The 22935-nt window shown below is 40.7% G+C and overlaps 1 protein-coding gene across 1 annotated transcript; it reads left to right on the top strand.

The window, feature by feature from the left end:
- The first annotated feature begins 33 nt into the window (after positions 1-33).
- CUNH9orf85 (chromosome unknown C9orf85 homolog) lies at positions 34-21980 on the top strand. The gene is made up of 4 exons (XM_061470806.1): positions 34-186; positions 15349-15455; positions 18727-18840; positions 19598-21980. Exons 1-4 carry the CDS (start codon positions 85-87, stop codon positions 19773-19775), a joined length of 501 nt encoding a protein of 166 aa, XP_061326790.1. The 5' UTR covers positions 34-84; the 3' UTR covers positions 19776-21980.
- Positions 21981-22935: the final 955 nt, after the last annotated feature.

Here is a 22935-nt window from a genome sequence, read left to right on the forward strand (position 1 = left end):
GGGCCAATGGGGAGGCGGAAGGGCCGGGGGAGGTGCGGAGCGGTTCCGGGGCAGGAGGTGCGGGCAGTGGCGGTTGCTAGGAGAATGAGCTCGGAAAGGGGGAACGTGTCGCGCACGCGGCCCCAGCGGTACCAGAACACGCACGCCTTCAGGAACGACAAGTACGACACCAGCGCCCGGCGCAAGGTAGGCGCGGGCGGACCGTCACGGGGCGGTCCGCGCTCCGCTCTGAACCCCTCGCGGCAGGGCGCCGGCCGGGTCGCGTAGCTCGCTGCCCGCAGGCACGGGAGCGGCGCGAGCAGCGTGACTCCGCCGAGCGGCAGCAGGGCGGAGCGACCCCGCGGAGCAGCTGCGGGGCGGAGCGGCGGAAGGGGTTTGATGTCGAAACCGTAGGTAGGAGCCTGTGCGGCCTGCTGGGTGCAGGGTGCCCTTGAGTCGATGGCCTGCTCCGGTGCGGCCTTCGGCCAGAAGATGTTGAGGAGCCTCAGGACCACAAACAAAGCCATGCAGCAGTGCAAGGCGAGGAGCATCTTCATTTTGACAGTGGAGAAACCTCTCATCACGGTCTGCCCAAAAGGTTCACTGCAGCGTCAAGGGCGTAATACATAACAAGCCATTTAAGCCAGCTGTCACCTGACCCCGGTCTGAGGCAGCTGTGTAAACAAATGCATTTTGTGTGATACTTGACCCATATTCATGACATGACAGGCCCTTGTTAAGCCAAAGAATTATTAAGAGAAGGACTGAAATAAAGCATTTACTTTAGTGCAGTAAGTAAATGTTCCCTGCAGTGTTGTCATCCATGGGACTTCTTGGAAGGTATTTGGTCTTCTCAGAGCTTGCGACTATGTGGTTTTATTTCAAACACCTGGTTTTGAGAATTTATTTTGAACAGCTCCGCCATGTCATAGTTTGAGCAGGACATCCCATCATCCACGTAAATACCAGGTTGCACTTCTCATTCTTTTGAGACAACTTCAAAAAAAGATTCATGTTGGCTTTAAGGCTTTAAAAAATCTTACGGGGCTTTTCCGAGTAGTTACATAGAAAAGCGTCGTTAGATGTTTTATCAGTGCTTTTGCTACCTACAGCATCATGGTTTGATATGGTCACACTTGTTTAAAAAGACCATTGCTGTTGTTTCTAAGCATGGAAAAGGAAATGTTTTACAATATATTCTTGGGACATTTTCTGTGCTTGTAGTTGTGGTAACAAAATAGCAGTGCTGGAGAGGATGAAGGCCAAGTGGCATGCCTGACCAGTAACAACAGGAAAGTGGGATGTTTTATCTTACAGGCTTAAATGGAAAGGGATGAGTAAAACAAAACACAAGATGAGCATCCTAGAAGAAACTTATCTCTTGCTATTGCTGTTATGTCAGTATCCCTTTAGCTGAACCTGACTGGGTTGTCAGAAATAACTGAGACAAGAGGACTGGTAGAAAATAGGACTGGTTCTGCAAGTTGAACAGGCTGCTTAAATGGGACTCTAAGCAGCACCAGTGCTATTTGTTGAGTGAGTCACTGCATGATCCCCAATAGAAGAGTATTTTCCTGTCTGGCCTAAACACAGACAAAAATATCCTAGAGAGTTGATCTGTCAGAAAAGTCTTCAAAGAGAAACTGAATTCTGACATAATTTCTGTAACTAAATCAATCACTTTAATACGCAGATGGCTGTTTTCATTCTCTTTTTAAATATTTTGCATCATGTAGAAACAACTGCACAGTACCATGCACAAAAATAATTTTTTTTTAAACCTGTTGAATGCAGCCAAGGTTCACTGCAGGCATTGCCTGTGATATGGGACTGTGTCTATTTCCTTTCTGATTTCTTTTCTGTCTGTACCTGCCAGTTCATATGGAGATTGCTGAACACAGGGAAGAAGCTTGTTGAAGAAGGTGCTTCCTGTTATGGAGGTTAGATAGTGTGTGATAAAGTAATTTTTCTTTTGGCATATTGTCATGTACAGATTCTAGTGTTAAGGGGAACAGAGGAGTCTTTATATTGATGACTAGACCTGATTCTGCTATTTGAGAAATTTAGTTAGGCTAACAAAGATTAGGTGATTAATGTCATAGTTTAGTTACAGACTATGCTGAATTATCACAGTTTTGCATCGCTGCCTTGTCTACCCCGGAATGATCAGATGCACCAGTTCAAGGTGTGATGAGGGAAAGGATGTAATAGTAGCAGTTTGATCACAGGGAGTGGTAATGTGTCATTCTTTCTTTCCCCTCTTCACTAGCTCAGTAGGTCAGAACACTCAGAGCTGCTGAGCTGCTGAAAGAAGGTCGGTCTCCTGTAAATCACGGCTAAACTTTTTTTCTTTTTTAATTTTAGGGATTTGGCTTATCTTTGACTACTGTTCTACACTGTCCTATGTAATACTACCTTGAAAGGCTGCAGAATGCTTTATAGTTCAAAAATTTTATCCTGCTGCATTTGTGCACTGCACTAGCAATGTTGAATATTGACTACAGTAGCTTCAGGTTGCACTGCAGGTGGAGTTCAGTTGTTGTTTGCAGTGTTATTGCTGCTTCTCTCAGAGAAGCAGTATCTGCAGAGGAAATGGATGTAGTGGTCTACTGGCAGTTGTTATCCAGTTCTTCCAGGGTTTTTCTTTTTGAAGAGTTTTGAGTCTGACACTGAACTTGGCATCCATTTTCTAATCTTAAAGACTATATATTTGATTGCTTGCAAAATGTGATGAAAGTTCCATCTGTCTTTCCTCTAATGATCAGTCTTTACTACAGCATTACTCTAGGATAGGCTAGTTGAGGTGAAACGCTCTTGCAACAAAGTACACTGCCTCTCTACTTGTTTTGGACAACTGGCTACAACAGTGCTGGGAGAGCCTCCATTTAGGAGGAGCTGAAGAAGGAAAAAGCCAGGACAGGGTAAACCCTGACACATTGTGTTGTTAGTTACTGAATCTTGGAATTTGTTTATGAGTGTTTGGTTTACATAGTATATTCCAGGAGAGCTGTTTGTGGTACTCAGCTGAGGAATATACAGTATATTTTATGAATATACATTTTATGTAAAGTATATTACATAAGTCAGCATGGAAGCTGGAGAAGTTCTAGAGATGAAAGCAAATAGCATTCAATGAGAACATTTAGAACTCTATTGTAATCAGATGGTAAACCACAAAGTGATTCATATTTACACCCAAATGACTGATCTGTTTCTCCATTTCTTTCCTCTCATTAAGTACGCCCCAGATGATAATCCACATTTCCCTAAATTTCAGAGGTTATTAACTCTGAACCTTAGCTTTATCATAGTGTTTATGTCAGCTACTTGTTCAGCTGGCTGTATGGATAATTTGTTTTGTTGGTCAAGACTGCAAGATGGCACTAGGAACAGAACAAGTGAATATAGATTACAGAATTACAGAATCATATAATGGTTTGGGTTGGAAGGGATCTTAAAGATCATCTAGTTCCAAAGCCCCTCCATTGGCAGGGACACCTTCCTCTAGACCAGGTTGCGCAGGGACTCAGATCTTAAATGCTCAGTCATAGTAAGTTGAAGCTCAGAGAGGAGCTATAGATAAACCAGTGTGGTGGGTTGACCTTTGCTGGTTGCCAGATGCCTACAAAAGCTGCTCTATCACTCCCACTCCCTAACTGGACAGGGGAGACAAAATATAACAAAAGCCTTGTGGATCGAGATAAAGACAGTTATTCACCAATAACCGTCACAGGCAAAACAGACTTAACTTGGTGTCGTGGTTTAAATAAGTTTATTACCAGTCAAATCAGAGTAGGTTAATGAGAAATAAAACCAGATTTTAAAAACACCTTCTCTCCGACCACTCCTTTCTTCTTGGGCTTAACTTTACTTCTGAATTTTCTACCTCCTCCCCACCAACAGCACAGAAGGACAGGGGAATGGGGGTTGCAGTCAGTTCATCACATGCTGTCTCTGCCACTCCTTCATCCTCATGGGAGGACTCCTCACACTTTCCCTCTGCTGCAGCATGGGGGTCCTCCCATGGAAGACAGTCTTCCATTAACTCTCCAACGTGAATCCTTCTCATGGGCTGCAGTTCTTCACAAACTGCTGCAGTGTGGACTCCTCTCTCCATGGGGTCACAGGTCCTGCAGGAGCCTGCTCCAGTACAAGCTTTCCCTGCTCCAGCATGGGCTTCTCCATGGGCTGCAGGTGGAATCTACTCCACCATGGACCTCCATGGGCTGCAGGAGGACAGCCTGCCTCACCAGGGGCTTCATTGTGGGCTGCAGGGGAATCTCCACTCCAGTGCCTGGAGCACCTCCTCCCCTCCTTCTGCATTCATGTTGGTGCCTGCAGAGCTGATTCTGTCATATTCTCACTCCTTTGGCTGAATTTTCTCCTGTGCAGTAACTTTTTCTCCTTCTTAAGTGTGTTATCCCAGGGGCACAAACACCATCACTATGGGTTTGGCCTTGGCCAGCAGCGGGTTTGTCTTGGAGCTGGCTGGCAATGGCTCTTTTTGGACATGGTGGAAACTTCTGGTAGCTTCTCACAGAGGCCATGCACTGTATCCCTTCTGCTACCAAAACCTTGTCATGCAAACCCAGCACAAGCAGTAGCCAGCTGGAATTATCAGATTAACGGTATCGGAGTTTGGTTACTTCCTGTTCCTGATGCGACATAGCGTAGCTTGGTAGGCTAAAGTCTGCTTTCTAGCCACCCATTATTATGGATTTAGAATTACATTCAGGCCTGGGTTATAGCCTTTCATGTATGGAGAAGAGGAGCAAGCATAACATCTGGGGCCCCCAACATGGACCTCTTGGATTGAGCCCAGAAAAGGGCCATGAAGATGGTCAGAGGGCTGGAGCATCTCCCTAATGAAGATGGGCAGAGAGAGTTGGCCTTGTTCAACCTGAGTTGAACAGTCCAGGGGGATCTTAAAGCAGCCTCCTAGTACCTAAAGGGGGACCTGTGAGAAAGCTGAGGAGGGACTTTTTACCAACTAGTGGAGGACAAGGGGGAATGGCTTTAAGACGAAAGAGGGGAGATTTAGATTAGACACAAGGAACAAGCTTTTTACTGTGAGCATGGTGAGACATCAGAAGAGTTTGCCCAGAGAAGCTGTCTGCCCCATCACTGGAAGTGTTCAAGGCCGGATTGGACGGGGCTTTGAGCAAGGTGGTTTAGTAGAAGGTGTCCCTGCCTGTGGCAGGGGGTTGGAACCGGATGATCTTTAAGGTCTCTTCCAACCCAGACTGTTCTAGGATTCTGTGATCTATTCTGAACTCTAACCTAACTCATGGTGAGGGTGAGACCATGCATGTGTTGAGTTCTTTGTGGGGAAGAGGATGGGAGTTGGCTGTCGGTTCTTCAAGTGTGTATATTCTCTTGCTAGTTGCATGCATGTTTTCAGAATCATGGGCACAGATCTGAAAAAAAGCCAAACATCTTGATCTCCAAGATGGCCATTTGGAATTGGGCTTAGAGAAAGCTTTTTATTTCATGTGTTTTAAAGTCCATAGCAGTAAAGCACAAAAGGACCTTAAATGCTAGCTAACTGTACATAACCATTACTGATACAAAGAAGACTTAGGTCTTTGATTAAAATGTTAGATGTCCTTCTCTTAAGAAAAAAAGATTAAAAAATACCTGTGTAGAAAATGGAATTTAAAGTAATACTGATACAATATGTAAGTAAGTGAAGCTCTTTGGATAACTTACTTGTGAAATGTGTAGTAGAACCCTGAAGATCTGATGTCTTGTATCATTGTTTCACGCTTGTTAGTCTCTGCTGATCTACTCTGCTATGTAGTCATTCACAGGAGATCCTGTGGAATTTTGTTTTTGAGAAGTGTAGTTATTAAGCCTTTTTGATTGAAGCAGTATCACCTGTGCTTTTTATCACCTGTGCTTTTGACAAGGAAGTTAATGAATGGCATTGACATTGCATTCCTTTACAGAAGAGTAGAACACTGGTGTGTTCACAGTAGTAGGAGTCTGCTTTCAGTAGACTAACTCAAAATACCCATAGGTTCTCACATAATTAGAAACTTCCAAACAGACAGTGAGGCTTTTTTGAAACCCCATCATTACATCTTGCTTGTGAATGCTTTAATGCTAGCTTAAGCTAGGGATTATTTTGTGTATCAAGTTAGTAGGCGTAGGTGCATGTGTTTAATGCATTCTGAACTGCTTTTGGCGGGTTGTTACATGATTTAATATTGGGTTACGTGAGCATACAGAGGTTGCTGTTTTGTTAGTGTTTGTCTGTTTTGTTCCTGACAGTGTGTATATAATATACACATGGAATATTTAATGACTGTATGCTTCAAGACTGTTTATCATGTCTGTATTGCAGAACTATAATTTATTCAGAGAATATATAGACATACTGTAAGCACTGGATGAGTTGCACTTGTCCTTGGAGGGAAGTATAGCAAAAAACCTCCCAACTAACCAACCAAAAAAAATCAAAAGGAGGGAAGACCTATTGACTAAAACAGGGAAATGAGCATTAAAAAAAAAAAAAAAAAAAAAACAACAAAAGAAAAAAGTAAATAAATAGTCTGCTGTGACAGAAACAGAATCTGAACTGTCAGAGTAGTTCTCACATCAAGAAGTCCATTTCAGACCGTAAGCAGTACCACCTCTTTGTGTATGAGAGCTAACAACCTGTGTAAAAGCTAGCTAGAAAATTTAGAAAGGAATAATGAAGTTCCTAAGCTTTGTTGAGGCCTTTGTGTGAGTTGTTGGGATTTTTGTAAAGAAAGCAAGCTATTAAATGGGCAAAAGGAAGAAAATATGAATATATGAAAGTTTAAACAATGTACAAAACATATATTGAAAAATAAGTTTTAATAGGAAAAGTAATCAGCAAAGGGATTTCTTTGATTTAACAAATAACTTTCCTATTCTTTCTGAGAGCTGAAATACCAGGAAAGTTTCTCTTCCAGTTTGTTAGAGTAATTTACTCTCGCATGTTCTTTGATGATTTCAAAAACATGAAAAAATAGTTTATCCAGATCTTTAATTCGGGATATCTTTCTTCACTTCTTCAAGTAGGCATAGCTTTTTAAAGTGATACTCTACTTTTTTTTTTTTTTAAACCAAATGAAGTGTTGCATTTAGTATAGAAAATAACAGTAAACTATCAACTTGTTTTAGTAATAGTATCATTTAAACATCAGGGATTTTTTTTCTGACCAGAATAAAATTAGAGGGCAAGCACAAGCCAAAGTTAAACTCTGTAAGCTTGCTTGCTTGACATAAATCCATCATTCTTTATTGACTTTCTAAATCATCGGGCTGGTAGAAGGATTGTAGAGTCATAGTCTCTCTCCTATTCAGATGTACTGAGCCAGTGATTAACTACATCTCCCCGTACTTGAAGTGACAACATTGAGTAAAAAATGCAGGAAATTGCTGAAGGGGAGGAAGAGGTTGTGCTGTATATACCTCTTAGAAGGAGGAAATTAGAACTTAAAAGTTGTCTATCTTCCAGTTGTTGCTTTCTGAGCAGATATACCATGTGATTTTTTTGAGCTGCTGTGTAAGATTTGTAGTCTTACAGGTGACTAGGTTGAAAAGTCCAGTCATCTTTATTCGTGGATCAGGATCTTAAATGTGATCTTCATATCTACAGTCTAATTAAAAATCTAATTTGCTGTCAAAAGGACTCCTAGGCAGCATTTTCATCAATGTTCTTAATCTTTGCACTGGATATTTGAAGTGTTGCTGATTGTATCAATAAAACAGAGCAGTTCAAATGTGACTGTGTAGAAGGAATCTAAATAGACAGACAATCTCAGAGATTCATTGACTATGGATAATGTGATTATTGCTGTGCCGTTCAATACATTAACTTTATTTTACTTTACTTTAGAGCTTCTTGTATTGTCTTCTGAAGACCTTTTTCAGTTGTGAAGCAATGTGTTAATATAGAGGTAGAACTAATCATCAGATGAGTTGTAGGGATTTGTTGTTGGAACAAGGGTGAAGAGGTCCCAATAATATAGTCTTTATATGCTGCATGACTAGTCTCTAGGTCTACTACTACTATGAGGTAGTGTTTTCATGCAAAGATCTACAGAATGAGTAAAATTAAAAGGCATCTTTGGAATTTGGGATGGCCTGCATTCTAGTTTGTCTGCTAAAAAAACAAAAATTAAAAACAAATTCACCGCCATATGGTTGTTGTGTATTCTGGAGGCAGATGATACGCATATTGGAAGGGGGAAGAGCTTTATAAAGCTCCATTAATAATAACTATGCATATTTGCTTGTTCCATAGCAAATATTTAGCAGAATTTGTAATAGGCAGCCTATATGACAAACTTTAGATGAGAGGTGAAAGTAGTTCGTAGTATGTTGTTTTGCACTGTTTATACCACATGCAGTCCTAAGCATGGTCTCTTGCATTCCAAGTGTGTTACGCATTGCTGAGCCTATCCCTGCATCACTTAGTAACAGGGCTTCCATTCAACAGTTGTGGTGTCAGGATGTATTATGGGAAGCAAGGTGGTTTTCAGCAAGGAAGCTAACTCCCTCTGGAAGAGCAACAAGCTGTCTTCAACTTAAACTATTGCAATCTTTATTGGGTTCTACCTTAGCTATACTAAAAATAGTTGATCATGATAAAGAACACCTGGAAATAAAAATTACAGTGTTTGTGTCTTTCTCCCCTCATGCATTACTAATTAATGCAAATCAGGAGTGTGAAAGAACTGGGAAGTTCAGGCTAATTTGCAGGTTATTAGAAGCTTATTCAGGCTACATTACTTGGAGCCTTACTTTGTGCTGAAAAGAAGGCTTATCTTCAAATTGCAAGAATTTTGAAAGAATGAACACAGTCAGTTTTGACAGCAGTTTGAATTGCCAGCCCTTAACAGATATCTGCTGGGAATTTGCAATGATTTTATTCTCTCATAAAGTTTCCTCATTAGCTGCCAGGATCCATCAGTAAACAAAGCCTAACACCTTTCATCTTCAGCTAACTCATTATATGGTGGTGCCTCTTGGGTATGAGCCACCTCCACAGGCAGTGTTCCAAAACCTCTGCCTTGTGGACAGTCCATGATATCTTCCAGGATTCCTGGGCAGTTGAGCTTATTGTGTGATTGACGCTACCTGCTTACTCTGTGTAGTCCTGGTTGTGTGAGGGGATGTTTCTTTTGAACATCCAATATAGCACAGGCAGTTGAAGTGCTGAGAGGAGATAAGCTCCTGTACCAACAACCTCTGAAGCAGCGTGAACCCCCTCTTATGCTGCTAGTATCTTTTTTTCAGTTGGGGTGTAGTGGGCTTCTGATCCTCACCCAGGGCTCCAAAAACCTAGTGGTCAATCTGTTTTCTCCTGATGTTTTCTGCCACGGGCTCCAGGTGAGACTGTGTTCGCCAGCTGCAGTGTAGAGTATATTTTGCATGTTCAGCCAGGCCCAAGAGCTACCACACAAGCTGTTTCCTGTTTGATATGCTCAAAGTCCTGTTGTTGCTCAAAGCCCCATTCAAAACAGTTCTTCTTTTGGGTTACTTAAGAGGGCTCACAAGCTGACTGTAACATGAAATATGCTTTCTCTAGAACCCCACAAAGGGGTTCCCTGCAAGGAAAACTGGTGTTTCCTTCTTGTTAGCTGGTGGAGACATAATTGCTATCTTGTTGACAACATCAACAGCAGTACTCACTGCATCACTTCTTTCAGGCCACAGCAATCTACTGTTAACCTCCGCCCTTCATCAGACTTTTGCATTGGCCATATGAAACTATTCAAAGGTGAGCGAGTCTTGCTTATGACTCCTTGGCTCTCCAGCTGATGAATCAGCTCATGGATAGGAGCCAGGGAGTCTCAGTTTGTGGAATATATGCCACTGCTGCTTGTCCTGGTAGCAGTTGGCACCTGCTGTTCTTCAACTGAGAGCAGTTCCACAGCAAAGGACCTTCCAAGAAGCTGAACAGGGTAGATAGCTGTTTGATCTGTGTGTTCACAGTGGCTACACCAAAAGCCCACCAGTTCCCCTTTGGGTACATGAAGTACTTTCTCCTGAGGTATTTCATGCCAATGATGCAAGAGACCACTAGGCTAGTCACGGTGGAGTGCTTTTGACACTTAGAATCATAGGGTTGGAAAGGACCTTCAGATCATCTAGTTCCAACCCCCCTGCCATGGGCAGGGACACCTCACCTTGAGCAACCGGTTGCTTAAGGCTCTGTCCTTGAACACTGCTGGGGATGGAGCGTTCACCACTTCCTTGGGCAGCTTGTTCCAGTGCCTCTCACAGTAAAGAATTTCTTCCTTATAGCCAACCTAGATCTCTAAGTTTAAAGCCATTACCCCTTGTCCTATCACTACAATCCCTGATGAAGAGTCTCTCTTCAGCATCCTTGTAGGTCCCCTTCAGTTACTGGAAGGCTGCTATGAGGTCTCAATGCAACCTTCTCTTCTCCAGGCTGAACAGCCCCAGCTTTCTCAGCCTGTCTTCATACAGGAGGTGCTCCAGCCCCCTTATCATCCTTGTGGCTCTCCTCTGGATTTCATCCAACAGTTCCATGCCCTTCTTATGTTGAGGACACTAGAACTGCACACAGTACTCCAAGTGAGGTCTCACGAGAGCAGAGTAGAGGGGCAGGATCACCTCCTTTGACCTGCTGGTCACACTCCTTTTGATGCAGCCCAGGATACGGTTGGCTTTCTGGGCTGCGAGCGCACACTGAAGCTGGCTCGTGTTCAGTTTTTCATCGACCAACACTTCCAGGTCCTGCTCTGAATCTCTTCTCTGCCCAACCTGTAGCTGTGCCTGGGATTGCCCCAGACCAGGTGTAGGATCTTGCACTTGGCATGGTTAAACTTCATAAGGTTGGCATGAGCCCACCTCACAAGCATGTCAAGGTCCCTCTGGATGGCATTCCTTCCCTCCAGCGTATCAACCGAACCACACAGCTTGGTGTCATCCTCAAACTTGCTGAGGGCACACTCAATCCCACTGTCCATGTTGCTGACAAAGGTGTTAAACAAGATCAGTCCCAGCGCTGACCCTGAGGGACACTACTTGTTACCGGTCTCCACTTGGACATTGAGTTGTTGGCTGCAATTCTGCATGCAGCCAGCCAGCCAGTTCTTTATCCATTGGGTGGTCCATCCATCAAATTTATCTCTCTCCAGTATAGAGACAAGGATGACAGTGTCAAACACTTTGCACAAGTCCAGGTAGATGACATCAACTGCTCTACCCCTGTCAGTCAGTTCTGTAGCCCTATCAAAGAAGGCCACCAAATTGGCCAGGCAGGATTTCCTCTTAGTGAAGCAATGTTGGCTGTCACCAGCCACCTTGTTATTTTTCATATGCCTTAGCATGGTTTCTGGGAGAATCTTCTCCATGGTTCTGCCAGGCATAGAGGTGAGACTGACTGGTCTGCAGTTTCCCAGGTTTTCCATTTCCCCCTTTTTAAAAATGGGCCGTTTATTTCCCTTTTTCCAGTGTTGTGAATTTTGCCTGACTGCTGTGATTTTTCAAATATGATGGACAATGGCTTATCAAATTCTTCCACCAGTTCCCTCAGGACCCATGGATGAATCTTATCAGGTCCCATGGACTTGTGCGTGTTCCTTAGGTGATTCCACTTGTCCCCTGTTAAGCTCACCTCAGCTTCTGATACAGACAATTCTCAGCACTCCAATGTCACTGCAGAGATCTAGGTGGCTTGTGTGCCCCTATACCTTGAGGGCACCAGTGTACGCTGTGCTCCAGTGTCTACTAGAACCTTCTACTTCTGTGGGTCTGATATGCCAGGCCATCAAATCTATACAGTCCAGTATACATGGTCATCCCTTTCCTCTTCCTCGGCAAGGAACAATATTCTTGTTCCTCATCAGAGTGTTCACTGTTTGACCCTTGCAATGTTAGACCAGAAGTACCCCTTACCAGGATCAAGGGAGGTGATTTCAGTTCTATATCTGGGAGACCGCTGATTGCCTTCTTGTGTCTCTACAGCAGCTATGCTGACAGCCTTCTTGGGTGACCCCTTCTTGACAGCAGTCTTCCCTTTCAATTCATGTACATGGGCTTCCAGCTTAAAGGTGAGTGCACCGTCCCACTTCCTCATGTCGTCCCTCCGGCCTTACAAGAAGAACCTGAGAACCAGAGTGCACCACATGGCATGCTCCTGGGGCTTACTTTCCCTCTGACCAGTGCAGGAGATGACTGATTTCTTGGGATGCCCCTAATAGCCAAGGTACTAGCCCATGGGGTTGAGGAGGTACAGAAGTTTTCTTGCAAGTTTTTGAGCAAAAAAGAGGCTTTCCACAGTTGGTGTATCCATATCTGAGCAGTAATTTGCTGCCAAGCTGTTAAAGTGTGATGCTTGAGCACTTTGAATCACCTTCTTCCACATGGCCCAAGTGCACATGACGTCCTTGGGATCTTTGGAGTCATCATCATCCTCTAAATCACTGTAGATGAGTTCTAGCACCGCTAGTTCTCTCTGTTACTCGCTGTCATCGTTTGCAGTAGTCTGTTTTCCTGAGGACTTCACAAGAGCTTCCTTGAATGGGTATATTTACCTCATACTTGAGAGGAGCTGTCTCCAAAGACAACAAATTGCTGCCTCTTTTCCAATTCCTCTTTAAATTCCCTGGTTTCTATTATGGTATCCCAGTTGTTGGACTTCCTTACCTTCCAGTTGTTGACTGTCACCCCCATTACCCCAGCATCAGAGCAGCCAGGCAGCAATCTGCTCACCTGGCTGGTGACTGTAAGCTATCTGTGTGTCTTGAAGTTCTGATGAGGTCAGGGACTAGGTATGTCCACTTCCTGTCTAAATTTTCCCACTCCTTCCTGCAATTTCTTTGTCAAAGGACTGACTTTCTTCTTCTCCTCCCTTACTAATTGGTGATATGGGCCCATTGTTGTTACCCACTGTTTCTTTTTCACTACTGGGGCAGATACTATAGTTGTTTGGGTCCCTATCTCAACCGTGATGTCTTCAAATGCAATTTGAGAGTAACTTGTTACTCTTTTCCCAAGGAACAAGTGATAGGACAAGCTGCACCAGGGGAGGTTAAGATTGGATATTAGCAACAATTTCTTCACTGAAATGGTGGTCAGGCATTGGAATAGTTGTGGAATGACATTCCCTGGAAGTGTTCAAAAAATTTATAGATGATGAGGCCCTTAGGTACATGGTTTAGTGGTGGATTTGGCAGTCCTGTGATACAGGTTGGACTGGATAATCTTAAAGGTCTTTTCCAACCTAGTTGATTTTATGACTCTATGATTCTGTGAACTTTCTCTGAGAGTACCAAACGGGCACAGGCCAGGCCCCAGTACAATGCTAGAAGCTGCTGGTTTTCACTGGGGTAGGCAAGGCACCCTCCTATCAGGTGGTGCGTCAGTTTCCCAGGGTTGCTTGCCTGATCAGGTGTGAAGTCCCAGGTTATGGGAGTTGATAAACACCCTAGGAACCTGCCCAAATCTTTCCACACACTATGTCACCCAGGGACTGGCCACCTCAGGTCCTATTTCAGTAACAGGTGATGTCCAGCCACAACACAGAGATGTAGTGTTTGCTCTGGAAGGCAAATGTAAAAGTAATGACTGTCATCCCCCTCCTCCTAAGTCTTAGATTTTATTGCTGGGCAGATATAATATGATATGGAATATCCCTCTGGTCAGTTTGGGTCAGCTGTCTTGGCTGTGTCCTATCCCAGATCTTGCCCACCCCAGCCTGCTGGTGAGGGCAAATGTTGGAGAGACGGCCTTGATGCTGTGTGAACACTGCTCAGCAGTAGCCAAAACACTGATGTGTTATCAACATCTTCCTAGCTGCTAATACACAGCACAGCCCTATGAGGACTGCTCTGGGGAAACTCCGTCTCAGCCAGACCGAATACACATAAAAATTTAATTCATAATGCATGACTGACATCAGAACCACAGCTTTCGGTATTCGATATTCAAACATTCTTCAAAACCTTGTGTTACTTTCTTTCTTAACATGCCAAGTATTTGATAATTTGAAAAGAAGTTTACTGTCTTTTAACTGAACCAGCCAAAAAGTGCCACAACTTCAGTTAACCACACTGTGGGAAAACTCTTACCAAATGGTTGAAGTTTATTGCAAATGAAAACAGTAGAAAACAAGCTCCATAGTATAGTCCCACTTATAAACAGCATACATATATTTTTTGAAACAGAGTAAGATACTCTATTTTTAAAGCTATGCTTGTTCCTTTGTCTGGTATGTTAAAGTAGAACTTTGTGGGGTAGTAAGAAGTTCTTATGTGTCATAAACCCAAAAAATTACTTCAGAATGACATGAACTCTAATGCCAATTAATGCAGTATCTGTTCCAGCAAACTTTTAGGTATTCTAAGAAATAGATGTGTTTTAGTGTTAATAATCTAATGTCAACAATCTAACGTCAACAATCTAACTTTGGTGCAGTAGCCATTTTAAAGCTGTTTCAAGAAAGGCACAATAGATTATTTTTTTAATATATATGTACTGTATAGTGGCAAAATTTCTATTTTTAGAGGTCTGAATGGACACACACACCCATATGATAGATAGTTACTGCTGGCATTTTTAGGTGGAGAAGAAGTAAAAGTAGGTTGAACGTGTAAGTATGTGTTGCTTGTTATTTATAATAACAGTGTGGTTTGGTACTGCTTCCCATCTCAGAATAACCTTTCTTGTGCAAATATACTGGCCAGTTGACATTTTGTATACCTGAGAAAACTTAATACAAAATGTTCAAGAAAATGTTGTTCACATTGTCTTGCAAATATATCATAGTTTAAATGACCATTTTGCGGATTTTATCTTAGATACTTGAGTGCAAAAATGGGTTGCTTTTTCATAAATGAAGTTTATGATGAGAGAGACATTAAATGATTTGACTGCAAATAATGTGTATTTTACTCCATTGTGTTCTGAGAAAAAAATCCTGACACTTTTTACTTAAAGTAGGTAGCATAATAGTAGCTTGAGCAATATAAATTAAATGTTAAGTTTTGCAAGTTTATTTCTTCGGGTGTAACCTGTGTATTTCAGGGCTCATTTCTATAAAATCTCTAGAACTGAAAAAATAATAATAAAATCTCTATAATTATCTATTACCAACAATATAATTACATAAATAGGTACTAAAATTATGATAAAAATAATGAAGGCTACTTTAAGGTAAAAGGTTATCTCAGTACTCTTTCCACTGAAGAAAATTACTAACAGTAACAGAATATGAAATGCTTATGTTAATATGAAACAAGTGTCTTTCTAAATGCCATTTTAATCGCATGATGGGTGGAAATGCTTTCTAAGGAAGATTATATTCATGAAAGTAGGAATTTTTAAAATAATTCTCATTTTTATATCTTTTTATTTATTCAGAAAATAAATGCTAAGCTTCATGACGGAGTGTGTCAGCATTGCAAAGGTATCTTGGAGTGGCGGGTAAAATTCAACAAGTACAAACCGCTAACAAAGCCTAAAAAATGGTAAGTTAAGATACTTTGTGTTAATCACTGATATTGTTGTTGGTGGACTTTTTTGGAAAAATATTCTAGTTTTGGAAACTCACAAGTAGTAGCTGCTACTGCATGACATTCTTCAAATTTGGAGTCTGCAATGACAGTATGTATTTTCTAATATATAATTTTCTAATTTGCTAGTCTTTTATCTTAAACATTTGAAAAGAAAATATGGAGAAGCAACTGCTTCCCTCTTTGCTGTTAAAATGCTTGAACTGTGAACCTGTTTATGTTTCCAAAACAGTCAGTGTGTCCTCTTGAATAAAAGTCAAATTCAAACCAGTTGTAACGCAATATTCTAAGGCCTCCTTGCAAGTCAGTACTAGAGGTATCTGAACATCTCTTAACTTTTGTAGTTCACAAAGACTCTGTAGAAGTGAGGAGAGGAAGGCTTTAGTTCTGTGTCATATCGAAACTCATCAGCAACATTGTTCTCAGCATTAGAGGCCTCAAGTCCTACAAAATTTTTGCAATGCATGCATTTCATTACCTCCTGCTATGTTCTTTCTTTTTGTACATGAAACTATAATCCTAAATATTAAACATTTAGCATTATTTGCATAAAGTTCTGTATTACGTGGTTTTGGATAAGTACATAACAGTTGGAAGGGATCTTAAAGACTATCTAGTTCCAACCTCCCTGCCATAGGCAGGGACACTTTCCACTAGACCAGGTTGCTCAAAGCCCCATCCAACCTGGCCTTGAGCACTGCCGGGGATGGGACAGCCACAGCTCCCCTGGGCAACCTGTGCCAGTGTCTCACCATCCTCACAGTGAAAAGCTTCTTCCTCATATCTAATGTAAACCTCCCCTCTGGCAGGTTAAAGCCATTCCCCCTTGTCCTGTCACTCCATGCCCTTGTAAAAAGTCCCTCTCCAGATTTCTTTTAGGCCCCCTTCAGGTACTGGAAGGTTGCTCTAAGGTCTCCCCAGAGTCTTCTCTTCTCCAGGCTGAACAAGCCCAACTCTCTTAAAATACAAGCCCAAGTATCTTAAAATAATGTCTAGGTTTATGATAAATTAATTTTCTGAAGTTGATACTCTCTGCTTTCTTCTTGCTCAGTTGCAGAGGTTCTTACCTCTGTGGCAGCAGGCACAGCCAGTGTTTCAACAATGAAACACTTAAAGGAGATGCAGCTGGGCTGTTGTGTATGACAGTTTTGTCACAGTAGTTTGTGTTTGTGGGTCTTGAATTATGTACTTCTAAAATACTTATGACTGCTTGAAGGGGTTCTGTAGATGTATGCGTGAAGTTCCATGAATGATAGTGTATTTTATTTTGATTTTCAGTAGGTTAAATGGGAAGGAATGTTTGTTCATACTATATCCCCCACTTGTGAGAAGCTTTTTAATATGAAACCACATGGAGCAAGTATTTTGGTTTTAGTAAGCGATTTCATGCTTTCATGTAAAACAAATAGATTAGGGAGAAGTCTCACTGGTTCTGAAAGTAAACATTCTGGGTTCTGTTCACCATGGATGAAGTTGGTATTTCTCTTCTTTAACTCTTTCTTGAATGGCTGTGTGTGTCCCATTTAAAAGTAATGAGCTGTAGCAAATCCTGTGGTGGTGGATCTGGTTCTTTTGCTTCTTCTTTGCCTACTGTTGAAGGAAAAAGAGGCAAAAAAGTATGTAAATCAGCATTGGAAATAGAAGAAGTGACATTGTGGGACAGCTGCTTATGGCAGAATATGTGATGTTTTCCAACATGTTTTTGAACAAGTAAATTGGGCTGCAAACGATTTTAGCTCTACAGGTGATGGTTTCTAGCCCAGCCTACAGCAGTACAATGGGCCACTGTTCTGAAAGGACAAAACTATGAAGATTTTCAATGTGTGAAGCTTCTAGGGGAAGTAAACACATTGTGGACATTAAAAACATGATTATTATCAAGAAAAATTAATTTTTCTCATCACAGACAATGGTAATGGAGGACTTTTCTGTATCTTTCCACAAGTTATCCCTAGTTTACTTGTATTTCAAGTGTTTAATTATTACACTTAAACTCTTTTAGAAAAAAGTCTGCCCACCTTGCATTGATAGTGCCACTGGTGTGGTGTTTGGTGTGACATAGCCATAGACATTATTTTTAATACTAATGCAACTGATCATAGAAGAAAGACAAAAAAAACCCTGAAACTAAATCAAACTACGTTGCTATTTCCAGTGACATCTAACTGTAGGTTTTCTGTGGGGGAAAGGGAAGACCAGAAACGCTAGGCAGTTCAGACATTGTTTTTGTTAAATGTGTCTACAGCAATTCTTGTGATTTTACAGCTTCTCAAGGAGTTGGATACGTACATCTTAGTAATGAAATACCATCAGAATCTAGATGAAGACAGTGTAGAGGGAAAGTGATAGTACATAAGATGGGGATTTGAGAAAGAAAGTAAAAATTTCTGTTTAACTACGTGCTAGTTAGGGCATCTGTCCTTATAAGGCATGCAAAAACACTTGATTTTTTTCTTCAGTCTGTTTTAGCCAAGTCTGCAAATCCACTGTTCAGAACTGTATCCTAAAACTTTCCTGACAGCCTTTTGAGTGCCTGAGGAACCAAAAAAGAGTGACTTCAAGGCAGCTGCATTACATGGGATATATAGTTACGTTCTCCAAAAATACAAGGCTTTCTAAATATCAGCTGAATGTTAAGGCCTAGCATTTTAAAAGTGACATAATCTACAGAGTTTTATCAGATCTTTAAAAAGAATAGCAAAAATACATAATTATGTTGTGAAGGATACAATTCTGTGCAGGAATTTGTATTCATAAACAAAGTCCAACAGTGGCTCTCTTAATACTCTGAGATAAGGTAAACGATGACACTGTGGTGTTTGAATCAAAAGCTTTGTACTTGAAAAATGCATGCACCTTTTTATACCATATTCTTGTTTCATTCTGTCACTGAACCAAAAAAAGTTATGTAGCTTTTAAAGTAAAACTGCCTACTGAAATTAATTGTAAGGTTTCTTTTGTTACTTTAAATAGAAAAATTAGTGATTTTATGATTCTACTTCATTTCTTGTTTTAATAATTCTTCCTGAAAAAGTTAAAGAAGAGGTAAGATAGGCAGTTATTTTGATAGTGCTGTTTGTTGAAACACCAAATGTTTCATATGAAACAGGCCTATAAAATGTTGTTACTCTTTTGAAGAGTATACCTGTATTGTCTTTGAATACATAATGTTCAACAAGTGTCTACAAATATTTTTTTAATCATGTTTTCTTTCTCTCACACACAGTGTGAAGTGCTTCCAGAAGACTGTAAAAGATCCATACCATAGTATTTGTCGACCATGTGCTAGTAAGCTAGAGATCTGTGCTAAATGTGGAAAAAAAGAAGAAATAATAATTCCGTAAGTAGTCCATAGGTTACATAGTTCCAGTACTGAACTGCTTCTTCCCCTTTTAGTAAAGCTTGTTGGGAAACTGCCAAGAAGCTGTTGTACTTCATGCCGTATTCTGAATAATCCTGACAGGAATAAGTAGGAGTCATTACCATCGCTTTCTTCTGCTGAAACTGGGGGTGCAATGCCTATTGATGTTAGTGGAGCTGGGAAAAACAAAAAACAAAACCAAACCCAAAGTCTTTCTTGGTTAAAGCACTTTAATACCAATTGAGTATCTTCCTTAGGAACAAAGCACTTCTAAATGGATTTCGGTCTAAAGCACCATAAAATATGCATAAGCCAATTTACTGTTTGCATTTTGTCTGTCATTTGATGATTCAGTTACTAGTGAACAGAAAAACTAAACAAGGGCTAATACTGAGTAGAATTACCTCACATATTCAGCATGCTTTTGGCTTTTTTGATCTCTTTTTCGAGCATCCTATATTAATTTACTAGTTTGTGACAACTGGACAGCTGTTGCTTATTTGGTCAAACTGTTCACATGTATTTTTTGTTGCTTCACAGACCCTTTTTCCTTTATTGTCTTTTATGTCTTTCCTTTTCAACGTGAAAGTAACTTTAGGTTACTATCCTTCTCCTCCTTTCCACTTCCCGCCCCTTTCCATCACTGGTAGAATATTCTACCCTCCATCTCATTCTTGTGTTAAAGAAAAATAAATTCCAGAAGTGGGTGGTGACAACATCCTCTTTCTTTCTGCAGGATTGATAAAGGACAAGACAGAGCTGAGATTGTGACTGCTAAAAATGGCCAAGAGAGCAGGGAGTTGGAGGATGAGCTGGATTTTGATGCAAACTTACGTAGTAAGGACAGTGATGAAGATACTGATGTGCTTGAAGAACAATTTAAAAGTATGAATTTTGAAAGGACAGAGATCTAAAAGGCTGAGTTTATATGGGAGACTATATGCTGTCAGAAGTGTTAAATCAATGTTTGCCTTAAACTGCACTGAAATCTGATTTTGTATCTTTGGTCCTTGCATATAGATGTTGGCACTGTGTATTATGATGCTTGTTGAAGATTTTGTATTAATGTTGGGGGTTTTGTGCATAAAGAGCAGAATTTCTTGTGAAAAAGATTCAGAAATTGAATTTTTAAGCATAGTATTTCATGCATATATGTAACAACTTCCTGTTTTTCTAAATTAAGCCTTTGTGTAATTGTTCTGAATTCAGTATTATGCTACTTTGTATTGCCACTTGGAAAGCTACATGAAAGTCTAGAATAAATACATAGTCTTGTCAGAAAAAGGAAGAGCTAAACCAGTGTATTTTGCTGAAGGAAAATCTTGCAACTTCTGTCCATGAGTTTCCAAATAGGGTCAAAATACCAGGTGGCTATTACCGTTATGCTTGTTGTCTCTCTTCTATGCAAAAAAGAGGGTGTAAATGCCATCACCAGTACAGTTCATGAGCACTTAATGCTTATTTACCATCTATAAGTATGCACTATGAATTTGTGACCTTGTTACTACTAATGTTTTGAAAAGAAAAAAAAAAAGATTTTTTAGAATTGCTCATAACAGATCCCACACTTTCATTTCCTTTGTCTGCAGATCTAATATAGTTTGCTCTGATATGAAAACACTTGTATAGTGTAGTGGTGCTTATATAGTTCCTGATTTTCAGTTCTTTTTAGGGATTATTTCAATGTAGGTTAAGCTCTAGGAAGAACTTAACTGAATTTGTAGTAACTATCTTTTATGGGATTCAGAACAGTTTGATTTCTTCTTTATTGTCTTCTATTTCTAGACATAAAACTGAAGAAGTACTTTTTAGTAATTAAATAGTTTAAGCTGTGACAATACAGTATGCCCTTTTTACTAACTGTGTAGCAGGTATACATCTGCTTGGGTGTTCTGCCTGATGTACAGTAGTGTAGCAGGCATGGAAAAATTTGATTACCAAACTACCTTCTTCGAATGAATTGTGAGGAACTTCAGCTCTGGGATTATTCTCCCCACCTACAGTGGGGAAAATACTGAAACTTTATCCTTTGGGTAAAGATAGCTACCCTGTGGTGCTATAGTTGACCTTAATTTAAAAGAAAATGTGGTTACCAGGCTGTAGACTACTAAGACATTCAGCAGTCAATAGCCTAAAAGTATATTATTTAAAGGACAACTTTATTATTTAGTATTGACAATAACAGACAACAGCAAAATTCTTGTAATCAGTCATGGAACAATGAACTTTTACTATTTTTTCTTAAATGTGTAGCTGCTTGTCACTACACATACGGCCTTAAGAGTAAGCTTTTTCTTCTACTACATGTATTTTGATTTGTATTCTGCTTTAATATTATACATTAAAACAGTGTTTTACCTTTTCTAAACTATTTGTAAGTTTGTATCTTAATACCTGAAACATGCTTTTGTATGTTTTTTTGATGATCTCTAAGGACTGCTTGGTTTCTTCTTTTTTGTTTTCTTTTTCCCATTCCTTTTCTGTGCTGCCCTTCTGCAGCTGAAGAATGTGATCTGTCCCATCTATATTTTTTGCATAGGTAGATTTTTGCTAAGTGTTTGAACTGTTGAAAAACATTCTACTGGTCTTCTCTGTTCCAGTGATGTGTCCAGACTTCTGAGGCTTGTCACTGGGGCAGCCTAAAGTTTACTAAGTGTTTGGGTAGTGTTCTTTTTCCGTCTGGGGTTGCTTATTACATAGTTGTTTGTAGTCGTGAAGAACTGGGACTAATGACCCAAACAACCCATCTTCTTTTTCCGCCCATTCTACAAACGCGTTTATAAGCTAAACCACTAGTTTTGTGATTAAACATACCAGTTTTTTCACTTAACTGCTACTAATAAAATCCAAGAAGGTTGGAAGTTTAAAATTTGTAGAAGAGCAATGGTTTCTCTAGGAAGAGTCAGTAAAGCAGCAAACCACCAGGAGGTGCTTAGTGGCAGAAAAGGAGGTTGGTATGTTTAGAAGTGACTGGAAATTGGTGTGAAGGTCATGTTGCATTGACAGATAAATCCTCCCAGCAGGACAGCAGTGACGTGTGAGTCAGTGTGACATCGCCTGTTGTCCTACCAGTTGACGTTGATAAAGACAGAGTAAACAAAGAATAAAGACAGAGTAAACAGAATATCCACACAGATGACCAGGCAGGGAGGGAGAGGGAGAGCTAATAAGTGATCTGAAATTAACTTCAGAAAGGGTCTCTCTGAAGAGGAAACCATGAGTGTCATCAAAAGTGAACAGGCTTTTGAAAGGGACATACGTACGGGAAATGTTCTTCCATTTGGAAAAATTAGGTAATGACCTAACCCTTTGACCGAAGGTGAGGGGAAATCCTGAAAAGATAAGAAAGCATGTCATGGAACTGGCAGGATGACAAAATGAGGGGAAGGATGCTCTTCTCAAAGTGGTGACACAACCTGTCAGTACGGAGGAAGAGCAGTACCACACAGGTGAGCAACCAGTAGCCGCGAAACACAGACGTTAGGGAAAGTCCCCTGAAGTTAGTTAGCTCTATTTGGCCTTTAGGTGGGTATTTGGTGCCACAGCTGATGAAACTTTGCTGTGAGAGAGCACAGCTGCAGTGGTGGCTGGCTGCGTAGTCCAACCTTTCTCTCTGAAGGCAGCTTTTGATTCTGGCAAGTGTTCTGCCTTTAGCCGTAACTGTGGTTAGAAGATACACTGCTGGAAGTGATTGCTGCAGCTGACGCCATGTATGATGGTGGTTGTGAGTCAGCTTGAAAGATTGCTAACTTGGACTTTGGATCCTTACTGAATACAATGCTGAACAAGAGAATGATAGGTGTTAATATTAGTCATCTGAAGAATAAACGTGATGCTGCTGACACAGTTGAATTCCTGTTAACTGATTGTCCTAAGGAGTGTTACCAATTCTTATTTAGTGTGACTCAATGCTGACAATAATTAATTGGATAATGGACTGTCGGCATGTGTAAGGCAGACATGCAAGATGATTCTTACTTCACAGGGGAAATGCTTATCATAGGCTCGAGCTGTCAGAACTTGGCATTGTTGATTGTACAGGCTTCCGGAAAACCAAATTGCCACATACAAGGA

The sequence above is a fragment of the Pezoporus flaviventris genome, unplaced genomic scaffold (genome assembly GCF_033815535.1).
Source record: "Pezoporus flaviventris isolate CSIRO_AGI_PZ_B2104156 unplaced genomic scaffold, CSIRO_AGI_Pfla_v1 ptg000064l, whole genome shotgun sequence".
Classification (NCBI taxonomy): domain Eukaryota; kingdom Metazoa; phylum Chordata; class Aves; order Psittaciformes; family Psittacidae; genus Pezoporus; species Pezoporus flaviventris.